Below are 10,976 nucleotides of genomic sequence, written 5' to 3'. Positions count from 1 at the left end.
GCGAGTGGCTGTACTTGGACTGCCACCGCTGCTCATTGCTCCACCATGGCCACATCCCAGGGCATACACTCGATCAGCACAATCCTGTAAGTCCCCAGCCCGTGCCCACAGCCCCGTCTCACGTCCCTCTAGCAAGCGCTTGGAGGGTAGGTAGTAGTCCTCGTCCGCTTCCCTCTCACCTTCACTCATCCCCTTCTAGCTGTCACAAGTCGTCTGGAAGACATCGCAGTCACGCAGACATCTCACGGCAGCTCTGTCAAGTCGCCTGCCCCCACTCCTGATACTCCGACGGGCGTTGCTCCACCTGCGCCGGAGACTCCCAAATCCGCAGAAATGACTCAGCCCACTCTGTCCCCGGCCTCCAAGGTCTATCAGGACGAAATCGTTAACGGTGCTCTCAATGACTTCCTCTCGAAATCCAAGGAAGTGGGAGGCTTGGTAGCTGAACACGTGAGTCAAATTGCCCATAGATGGCTACTGACTTGCAGTCGGCTCTCATAGGCCTCCTATGTGAAGCGCAGTTATCTTTCCTCCAATTTGCGTCAAATCACGCAAAGCCCTCTGCTCCTAATGCACTGGCGCCATTGCTGGAACCTCAGGGAAAGGCCATTGAAGCGGTCATGGAGACGAAAGACAAGCTCAGTCGATCCAAAGAAGGTCGCGAGTGGGGTGTCTGCTTTAATGTATTGGGAGAAGGTGTCCCCGCTTGGGGCTGGGTACAGATGGTGAGTTGTATTTGTTGTCTTGGAAGCTAATGTCCAGGAACCTACACCTGCCCCTTACATTCATGAGATGAAGAACGCCGCTCAATTCTGGTCCGACCGCGTGATCAAGCAGTACAAAGAAACGTCAGCAGATTGAAAATCAGCTAATGGTACAATGAGCTGATGGCCGTTTTAGGAATACATCGGTAGTTGCCTGGGCCAAGTCATTCATTGCGTTGATTGCTGCCCTTGAATCCTATGTTAAGGAATGGCATGTTACTGGTGTAGTCTGGAACCCTAAGGTAAGATCTGCTTATTCCGAGCGTCGCTAACTCTCACAGGGTTCCCCAGCCCCCTCTTCTATACCCAAGACATCAACATCTGCTCCTCCCCCACCTCCTCCACCTCCTTCTAGCTCAGCACAGGCTGCTTCTACTCCCGCTGCTTCTGGAGCTGCTGCCCTTTTGGCTGATTTGAATCGTGGTGGCGCCGCCACTTCTGGATTGCGAAAGGTCGATAGTTCCCAAATGACACATAAGAACCCCTCACTTCGTTCCGCCAGCATTGTCCCTGACAATGGAAAGAAGGGCCCGCCTCTCAAGCCCAAGCCGGGCGCGAAGCCTGCAAAGAAGCCTGCCAAGGTCGAGCTTGAAGATGGGAATAAATGGATCATTGTTCGTCTTTTTTTTTGGCCTTTCATAATCTCGTTTTGTGGCTGACGTATAACAGGAAAACCAAGAGGACAATAGGTCTATTAAAATTGACAACACTGAACTTCACCACACTGTTCACATCTTTGGTTGCGTCAACTCTGTGGTTCAGATCTCCGGCAAAATCAACGCTGTGACCATGGGTAAGTATAGCCAATGCTCCTAGCGCATATGCATATAGCTGATACAACTTGCAGCCGGATGTAAGAAGACCTCTGTCGTCCTAGACTCTGCCGTATCCTCTTTCTCTATCACTTCGTCCCCCTCATTTGAAGTCCAGATCATCGGCTCCATTCCCACCATCCAAGTCGACACCACTGACTCCGGCCAGGTGTATCTCTCAAAGGATTGCATGGAAGTGATCGAAATCATTACCAGCAAGTCCAGTAGCATCAACATTTCTGTTCCTACCGGCGAAGATGGCGATTTCGTCGAAAGGCCTGTGCCTGAACAGATGAAGTCAAGGGTAGTCGACGGAAAACTCGTCACAGAGATTGTAGAGCACTCAGGATAGATAGAAGGAAGAAAGAAAGAAGGAGAGTTCGTCAATGAATGGTTCTGAAATATAAAATGCATGTTGGTATTCTCTCAGTTGCTCTATACAGCTCCTGCAGCTCTATAAAGCGTAACGACCTTATCATCTCCAGCCACTGCAAATTGCTTCCCAGGGGGAAGGGTGCCGGCTCCTTCAGGCTGCCACGCAAATCCCCAGACGTCCGCATTGCTCGATGACGTCGAAACACAGGTTCGCTGTCCAATATCCCAAAGTTTGATAAGATGATCCGCGCCACTAGGGACGATCGCATCAGTGTATAACACTTTTGTTTTACTGACCGGCTTTTTTTTACTCACCCGCTACCCAAGAGTCTACCATCAGGTGATGGCGCAACGCTGAGTACCCAGCTTTGATGACCTTGCATCATAGCCACTGCCCCTTCACCCTTGCCACCAGCTCCGGATTGGGAGCCAGCTCGGGCGTCATAGAGGACAATCAGATGGTCGTCAGAACCAGAGTATAGCCACTAGAAGATCCAAGCGTCACTTTTATTCTTGTATGAATTGTATATTTATCATATCCACCTACTTGGGAATCAGGAGACCAGCCAATGGTTCTGACGGCCTTGTTATGTGAAGTGTAGGTTGCAATAGTAGCTCGCGTTTCGGTGTCGAAAACCACAACCTGACCTTGATCGGTAGCAAGGGCAAGTGAGCGACCATCAGGGGACTACAGGAAGGTTATCCACTGTATGTCAGGGGTACATAAGGCCCTGGAACCTTACAAATTGCAAGTCCATACCAAATTTCCCTTTTCCACCGTCCATAATGCTACTTTCCCCGCCAAGTGGTCCTTGTGTGGTGGGGTCGGCGTCGTCGGAGACCATCGTTCGGATGACAACTTTAGAGGAGCGCCCTGACCACGCCCAGCAAGCACTTTGAGGATGCAGAGAACAGGCAAAAGCAGGGATTTCTATCGGCATGTATGAGCTCAAAAAACGCGTGCTCACTGCAACCAGAACGTGGCTCACCTGGTCCTTCCGCCGATACTTTCACCCGTCCTGAATTAACTTTGCCTAGTTGTTCCCCATTCACGGTATCTACCAGTACTATAGTGCCATCCAGACTGGAAGCTAAAGCCTTTTTATCGGCCACTGACAAAGACGTAATCGCAAGAGGATGTGAATCAATATCGTGGACCGGTTGTCTCAACTCTTCAACATCCCACACTCGGATATGGCCATCAGCAGACGCTGTAACGAGCTGGTTGGCCGTGTTCCAGCTGACGTTCCATATGGAATCAGCGAGAGCTAATGAGGAGTTAGTTGCCTGCAGAGAGTATAAACGAGGACAAGAAAAGATACCTTGCGTTGTATCTTGTTCAAGATACGCCAAGGACTAGAGTGAGCGCAATAGTAAGCGAGCTATTGCACAATGGATGGGGCAAAAGCGAATCTTACCATGTTGAGTTTAGGAGTGGTTTGGCCTTGAAGCTGACCATACGAATAGTTATACGTACGAGCGTCAGATGTATACTACTATACTTGTGCTAAGTACGAAAAGTACTTACGTCATGAGGAGTTGGGATGAGAACCAACTCAGCTCCATGCCGGGCGACGCGAGCTTTATGTCGAAGCGAATGTCGCCATTCTCAATCAAAGCTCTTCCTTTATATCCCATAGAAAGGAGTGATCGCTACTCGTTTGACCCTGTCAGATATATTACATATCATGATAATCGTATCTCAAGTCGTCCACCGTTCCCGCTTTAAGGCTGCGTGCGCCCTATACCGACACAGTCATGTCTGGGAACATCCAACACCGCATCCTCCATCGGACCGTCCCTCTAATATGTCAGGCTTTGATCACTTCTCCCGACGATGAAACAGTGTGGCTCGAGGGCCTCCGACTACTATCTTCAGCAAAACTTCGTCATGCGCTACCGCACACATCTTCGATATGGCTTCCTCTGTTATTGAAGGGTTTGGAGGTGACAAGATCGGAAGGAATTATATTGGAGTCCCTCAGACTGCTTATTGAAGCCGCGGACACACTTGAGCCCATGAAAAGCTGCCTCATTAAGCCTCTTCGCTCTCTCGCAAAAGTTGCTAACCTTGCTGGAACGGAAGAGTTGATTTTAGTTGTGAACTGTCTCGGTATCAAAGTTTGGGATAGCAAAAACAATGCTATCGGTAGTGATGCCCCTAACCAGGTGTGTTCGTAATACTACTAAGGCATCCGCCTCGAGAATTGCACATGAGTAACATGTTTTCAGCGTGACAATCGAACTGAATTGGCCCGAGATTTGTCTACGCAAGAGCCGCCACAGCACCCCTTATTGTCTGAAATTCTTGCACACAACTTACCACCAAAGCCACGAAGTGTTCAGCACACATGGACAAATACGCTTCTTTCTTCTCCCAATGATAGTCCTTCACTTTGGCTTCACAATCTGTATCAGGCAACCCTAGAGGCCAGTAACATCCCCGAAATGACTGTCACGTCTAGAGTAGTGTAATATCATTTCCTGTACAATTCGTCTTCTGATGGTTCTTATTCTAGTTGGGGCCGCTTATCAACGCGGAACTATTCCAGACGGCCTTTGCCAAGTGTTACCTGCAGCTAGAGGATGATGCTGCGTTCAAGGTAGGCTTCCCGTATTAAAAAGATTACTACTCATGTTATGTCCCAGGCGGTCGTTGATGAAGCGATAGTCTCTCTGTTGTCAGACAAGACTGTGAACAAAGAAATTTTGATCATGTTCTTGGATCTTCTGGCCTTTTGCACGAAAGATACAACGCCTTATTTTAGTCCCAAAGTCTTTGAGGCTGCAAAAATGTGTGCCTTACAATGCTTCCACGGCGGTCTGAATCAGACACTGCCTGGGGTGATCTTGTGGTACATTGAGCAACAAGCAGAAGCACTTCCTACTCCGGAAAGCATATCTAACCTTGTAGAAGCTAATATCAGGTAAGTGTAGTCCGATCTTACAAAACCAGCCATTGAAAAACTGCTTAATTGCATGCACTGACTATATGGACATATAGAGTCGGAACTGGGGGCTATGATGCCGCATGGAGTACCTTGTTATGGTTGGAGAATGATTGGAATATTGAGCCTCAACCGATGTGGATTACCTCACTCAGTCACTGGCAGCAGGCTCTCAGCGCTCAAGACAAAATCGACAAAAATCAACAAGCTACTATGTATTCTTCATTCAACCTGCGAATGATCTGCTGTGAGTAGGATCTCAGTCCTGCACTGATTTACATTGACCGCATGTATCGTCAGACCATGCCCTTGGGAATTATCAAAAAGGCTATGACTTGGCTCAGAACTTCTTTGAAGGTCTTGATGACAATGAACGACGAAACACGGCGCACTGGGCAACCGCAGCTGCATGGCATATGGTAAGATATCCTATATTAGCTGTCAGAAACCTCTCTGACGATATCTTCAGGGAGATTTTGATACAATGGCAGATCACCTTGCGTTTCATCCCAGAGGCACAAGTAAATCTTTGTACAAGGCTATCATCGATGTACACAATGAACAGTATGCTTCGGCCTTCCATCACATCAACAAAGCTCAAAGTCTCTCTTACGATGAGCTACAGATGCAATTGGGAGCTGGGCTGCAAGTCGCGCTGAAGAGTTTAGCCAAAACAGAGTTCTTGGTTGAATTACAGGAGGCGATTCAGTATAAGTCTCAACCGGAGCTACGCCCAACCATTCTTGCCACTTGGAAAACACGTTTCAAACGGAGCCATGCCGATGCTAATTCGTGGTTGAAGCGCCTTGAAATATGGACACTTGCGTGCTCACCAAAAACTTTTGAGCTGCAGGATTGCTTTCTCAAGACTGCAAAACTATGCGAAAGTGCAGGAATGCATGAAGCTGCTCGATCCATAATTAAGCGTATAACTCCAGAGGTAACCCTTCCAGTAAGTAAAAAGATGATTGATTAGCCAAGCTTTATGCTCAATTGGTCAACCACGCTCATCTAGGGTTGCAAAGTGGAATATACGAAATTGAGATTTCAGTAAGTAGCCCTCACCAGAGTCCATCAAAACTTTGCTAATATCGGCTGAATCAAGATGGAAAGATGTATTTCAAAGACACGACCAGAATGGAATGGAAGATGCTTTAGAAAGGCTTTACATTCACACGCGTCGATATCTTGAATATATCAACGTCAACAAACATGAGCTTGAAGCATCTGCTCTCGGTTTGCAGCCTCTCTCCAAAACTGAAAATCTTAGTACGCTTGAACGAAAGGTAATTGCCAGACGCTACTACCGTCTAGGAGAATGGACGTCTGTTTTGCAGGGGTCTGAATGGCTACAGGTATATATATATAACTCTCTGATCCATCATCTATTCCTCTCACATGACTGACGCAAGTGAAGGATCGAGAATCCACAGTTCTCATGTATACGTCTTTAGCGGCAAAGCTAGATGTTTCCTGGTAAGCTTTGATTATTGCACACCTCAGAAACTAAGTTGAATTGTGTAGGCATGAGGCAGCATTTTCTCTCGCTGAACGGTCTGTTACACTGTTTGAGAGTAACGGATTCTCAAGGTATGATGGGGTGGCGGTAGGTAGCTATAGTAAGTACATTCATATCTCCAGAAGTCCCCAAACTTACATCCAGCAACTCAGTCGTCCCGGCGCTGAGAGGTAAGTCTGTCACATGGGAAACAGTATGTCTCGAGCTCTAATATCGTTCTGTATAGGCTTGTTCCAAGCCGCACGTACCAAGGAAAGCCCAGAGTTCATTATTAAAGCACTCTTGCGATTAGTCACGCTTTGGTTCAGATTTGGGGAGAGTCAAGCCGTGCTTGTGGAAGTGGAGAATCAACTCAACATAACCGATGTTGAACCCTGGTTATCCGCTATCCCGCAGCTCATTGCTCGTCTAGGTACCCCTCAAAAAGATCTCCAGTGTACATTGATTAAGCTATTAAGAACTATATCCTCTCATTACCCGCATGCTGTTATTTGGCCTCTCTTGACTGCTACTCAAACTCGCAAAGTAGAACACCAAGAGGCGGCGAGGGTTATTATGGATTATATCTGCACCATGGCCGATGGCACTCGTTTAGTTGATCAAGCCGAATTAGTTGGAAGAGAGTTGATCCGCACTTCTATATCGTGGTTGGAAAAGCAAGTTTCTCAATCTGTTCAAATTGTTGATTAAGAGGACTAACGATAATGATGTGCTGATCAGATGGAGGGGTATTATTGATGGTTTTCTCCCCAGGCAGGACCTCATGGAGATAAAGTGGCAAGATATCCCAGAGATTTGGGAAGAAGATCTCAGAATGTTAACAGTACGTCTAGGTAACCCAAGGGTGCGGCGTTTTTCTAATCCTCGAATCAGAACCCGGAGACTCCAGATGAGCATCAGTTTGTTTTGCAATATGGCGAACAACTACACCTGGTCGACAAGACCCTGATCCGGTACAATTCAAGCAGACAGCTCAATCTTGTTAACAACGCATACAGCACGTTGTATCGAGTAAGAATTTTATTCAAGCAGACAATAAGAATCACGAGATGCTAATATACAGGGATGAAGCTTTATGGAGAGATTGAAGCACAGCTGAATCAATGGAGATTACCAGGCATGAAACTTCACTTAGCAAGCACTGCTCCTCGGCTTCTCAGTTTGCGAGACTGCATTTTAACAGTACCTGGTAGGTTACATACAATTCTCCATTTCCCTTAATTGTTGAACCTGCTCTAAACATGCTATATCAGGGCTCTATGACCCACATATCAAGCTTGACGACCAAGCATTCATCGACGGCTTTCAACCGGTAGTCCACATTCTTTCCTCAAAGCAGCTTCCTCGAAAACTTCTCATTCAGTCATATCTTTCTGATCACACGTTCCTGCTGAAGGGTATGTGTGACCATTTACGCCAGATACATCCAGCTAATCTTTCAGAAGGTAACGAAGATCTTCGAGGTGACGAACGTATTATGCAATTATTCAATCTCATCAATACTCTTCTAAATCATCGTTCAGATGCCTTTAGCCGAAATTTGCATCTTTTGCCTTACGAAGTAGTACCTCTTTCGCCGTCGGCAGGTCTTGTCAGCTGGGTATCCAACACTCAACAGTGAGTCTTTGGCTTGATATACTAGTAGACCTGAGTAACCCAGGTTAATAACAGGCTGCAATCGATGATTCAAGCAAATCGAGACAAGCACAAACGAAATGCACTTACTAACCGGGAGCTGGGCTCGCTATTAGGGGTGAGTGAAGTCTAATGGCGTGCAGCAGAGGCTTATGACCAGTAGTATGATCCAGATGTGTTTAATCCTAATAATCCAAAACTGGATGCAACAGCTGAGATGGGCAAATATGACAAACTGCCGTTACTTATAAAAGTCCAGCGGCTCAAAGCAGCTCTTTCTCATTCGAATCAAAGTGAGCAATCATGCAATCCTTTTTTATTATAACTAATCTCCAATGCAAGGTGATATCAAAGATGTCTTGTGGCAGAGAAGCCCAAGTGCTGATATCTGGATCAAAAGGAGGACCAACTTTGCTAGAACAGTTGGAGTTGCAAGTGAGCCTTCCGGCCCTTTTCCAGCAACAGTAGCAAGGCTTTACTCATTTGCTACCCAATTAGGTTTTGTTGGATATATCATTGGATTGGGCGACAGGCATGGGAGCAATATTTTGGTTGATCAGCTAACATGGGGCGCACTTCATATCGATTTTGGTGATGTAGGTAACATTCCCGCAGTATACTAGCGCAGACGATGATTAACAGTATCACAGCTATTCAATGTTGCTCAAGAGAGATCCTTCTTGCCTGAAAAGGTACCATTCCGTCTCACCCGAATGATGACTAATGCATTTGAAGTAAGGTTTTCTCCATGAAATCAAACAAGACTAACTGCTTTTCCTAATCTTAGCTTGCATCGCAAGGGGATTTGGAAACACCTGGGTCAGCGGGAACATTCAAACAAGCTTCTTTCATAACAATGGACGTTTTGCGTGGCAGTAGGAGCACATTACTTGCAATGTTGGAAGCTTTCTTGTATGACCCTTTGCTTTCGTGGACAGTAAGTACAGCGTTTTTATAACATTTCTACTCGATATGTTTAGGGCCATGGATTAATTTGCAATAGTCGAGTCAGAACAACCCCTCAGGTACGACCAGATTAGAAGAAGCTGGTAAACAAAATCTTTTTCGAGGAGTAGGCAAAGTTGATGGATGATATAGTTCTTCGCGAAGCTCCCAAAGTTGGAGCCTCTTTGGAAGGGTTAAAGGTAAATCAGTCCATTTAATGGCCATCAAAAGTTAACAAAGCTTTACGTAGTCCAAAGCTGGACAGAAAGATTCTTCCCAGGGCACTCAATCACAACAGGGCGAGACCAAAGATCTGTCGATACAAGAAGATTCGCTCCCCTATGAGCAACTGGATAACTCGTTGACATCCACTTGCCTTCGCACTGACTCGTATATGGCAAGAGTTTCCAGTACTGAAATGACGAACAGTAAGGCGCTGCAAGTAAGACATTTTCTCAGACTTCAAACGGCACCTTGTGCTAATGAATTGGTGAATCGGTTTAGGTACTTACTCAGATAGAACGAAAACTAGTCGGTTAGTGGAGATTGGCTTTCAGCAATATATAATCTAACTGAAAACATATGGCATTTGCCACAGGTCTTCACAACACTAACTCTGAACAGCCATTCAGTGTCAGCAAGCAGGTACAGGAGTTGATCAAAGAAGCTACCAATCTACAGAATCTGTCTCAAGGCTACGTGCTTGGATGGATCCCACATTGGTAGTTGACTGAACCCTTTGTTTCAATACTAGCAATAATCCCGACACGAGCGCCAGAATGCTATAATTATAGCATATGACATAGTCTAATCGGTGGTGTGAGCTACAGGATCAGGGGAAAGATCTTGTGTATTTTGCTATCTCAATCATGAAGTAAATACCATTGTAGTAGAAGGACGATCGCATGAATAACCTTCTTGCAGCGCTAACAAATCGTGATATCATTATTAATACATTCTCCAAAACTACTGTAAAAACCTCAGCACATCTCTGTTCGAAAAAGATATCAGATGGCTGGCTAGCGAACATCAAATCGAAGATATAAAATATGAAACAGTGCAAATACTAAGCATCGAGAGCCTTCGGCTTCTTGAGGGGGGCGTTCTTCGCGACAAGAGACTGCGAAATGGGTTAGTATCACTGGGATTCCAAAGTGAGTGTGATCGCTTACCTTATGGATATGCGGCAAAACACCACCACCTGCAATGGTAGCTCGAATAAGTAGATCAAGCTCTTCGTCTCCACGGATGGCAAGTTGCAGGTGTCGAGGAGTAATACGTTTCACGCGGAGGTCTTTGGCAGCGTTACCTGACAAAGTCAATTAGCTCTCGAGAGCATATGGCTCAAATAAAACTTACCGGCGAGCTCAAGAACCTCGGCAGTCAGGTATTCCATGATGGATGCCACATAAACAGCTGCCTTAGCGCCAATACGAACGTTATTGGCGTTCTTGTTTCTCAAGAATCTATGGCAGGTTGCTGTCAGTACCATTGGCGCGACTGGTATGATGGGAAACATCAAGAGGAACTTCAAACACGCGTCGTAAATGACTCACCGGTGGATACGGCCCACAGGAAACTATTCAGAGAGGTATAATATTAGCATATGCGTATATATGGTCACCAACCCGATGAAATAACTCACCTGTAGCCCAGCTTTGGATGACCTGGTGGTCAAAACCTTGGCTTCTGAGGAAGTCTTGGACTTTCCACCTTTACCGCCACCAACTTTAGAAGACATAATTATATTGTTTTGACACACAAATGTGATGGTATAAGGGAAGCGGCGATGATGACAGTGAGTGATAGACGAACGAATAGAGCGGAGACTGGAAGATCTCGGATGTGGGCGCGGCTGCCAGTTGTTACGTTTGTGTTTTGTTTATCGCTTTAAAATGGATCAAAAGTAAAAATAAATAATTTTATTCTTAATTTTTCTTTGGATCCAGCAAATGTAGGGTGGATCACGTGACTTGAA

The 10,976-nt window shown here is 46.0% G+C and overlaps 4 protein-coding genes across 5 annotated transcripts; 2 read left to right on the top strand and 2 right to left on the bottom strand.

Annotated features, from left to right (window-relative positions):
* Window positions 1-19: 19 nt before the first annotated feature.
* Window positions 20-1,994, top strand: CNL04110 (adenylate cyclase binding protein, putative). 2 transcript variants are annotated; one of them, XM_567966.2, is made up of 9 exons: window positions 20-86; window positions 133-146; window positions 200-450; window positions 489-725; window positions 799-848; window positions 901-1,006; window positions 1,046-1,378; window positions 1,434-1,557; window positions 1,612-1,994. In XM_567966.2, the coding sequence occupies exons 1-9, from the start codon at window positions 46-48 to the stop codon at window positions 1,926-1,928; spliced, it is 1,473 nt and encodes a 490-aa protein (XP_567966.1). In that variant the 5' UTR covers window positions 20-45; the 3' UTR covers window positions 1,929-1,994. The 2 variants fall into 2 exon arrangements, with proteins under 2 accessions (XP_567966.1, XP_567965.1); XM_567965.2 differs by having other exon boundaries at window positions 763-848.
* On the bottom strand, window positions 1,973-3,466 carry CNL04100 (conserved hypothetical protein). Its single transcript, XM_024658140.1, has 7 exons — window positions 3,370-3,466; window positions 3,274-3,307; window positions 2,941-3,219; window positions 2,695-2,882; window positions 2,499-2,639; window positions 2,267-2,436; window positions 1,973-2,204 (listed from the first exon to the last, which is right to left on the bottom strand). Exons 1-7 carry the CDS (start codon window positions 3,370-3,372, stop codon window positions 2,012-2,014), a joined length of 1,008 nt encoding a protein of 335 aa, XP_024513818.1. The 5' UTR covers window positions 3,373-3,466; the 3' UTR covers window positions 1,973-2,011.
* A 116-nt stretch (window positions 3,467-3,582) lies between these two features.
* On the top strand, window positions 3,583-9,921 carry CNL04090 (phosphatidylinositol 3-kinase, putative). Its single transcript, XM_024658139.1, is given in 30 exon segments — window positions 3,583-4,120; window positions 4,184-4,417; window positions 4,471-4,554; window positions 4,601-4,878; window positions 4,956-5,146; window positions 5,200-5,318; window positions 5,369-5,851; window positions 5,915-5,949; window positions 6,005-6,254; window positions 6,317-6,375; window positions 6,424-6,518; window positions 6,571-6,588; window positions 6,645-7,062; window positions 7,076-7,078; window positions 7,139-7,241; window positions 7,292-7,429; window positions 7,490-7,607; window positions 7,672-7,815; window positions 7,864-8,035; window positions 8,090-8,171; window positions 8,217-8,346; window positions 8,396-8,488; window positions 8,552-8,649; window positions 8,704-8,787; window positions 8,841-8,990; window positions 9,057-9,102; window positions 9,152-9,198; window positions 9,249-9,440; window positions 9,503-9,533; window positions 9,597-9,921. 30 exon segments carry the CDS (start codon window positions 3,710-3,712, stop codon window positions 9,722-9,724), a joined length of 4,434 nt encoding a protein of 1,477 aa, XP_024513817.1. The 5' UTR covers window positions 3,583-3,709; the 3' UTR covers window positions 9,725-9,921.
* Window positions 9,922-9,931: 10 nt separating this feature from the next.
* Window positions 9,932-10,882, bottom strand: CNL04080 (histone h2a variant, putative). The gene is made up of 5 exons (XM_567962.2): window positions 10,644-10,882; window positions 10,555-10,577; window positions 10,358-10,464; window positions 10,171-10,307; window positions 9,932-10,118 (listed from the first exon to the last, which is right to left on the bottom strand). The coding sequence occupies exons 1-5, from the start codon at window positions 10,737-10,739 to the stop codon at window positions 10,065-10,067; spliced, it is 417 nt and encodes a 138-aa protein (XP_567962.1). The 5' UTR covers window positions 10,740-10,882; the 3' UTR covers window positions 9,932-10,064.
* Window positions 10,883-10,976: the final 94 nt, after the last annotated feature.

Source organism: Cryptococcus neoformans (genome assembly GCF_000091045.1).
Source record: "Cryptococcus neoformans var. neoformans JEC21 chromosome 12 sequence".
NCBI lineage: Eukaryota > Fungi > Basidiomycota > Tremellomycetes > Tremellales > Cryptococcaceae > Cryptococcus > Cryptococcus deneoformans.
The sequence above is the reverse complement of the archived record's forward strand: the minus strand, read 5'-3'. Positions and strand labels throughout refer to the sequence as shown.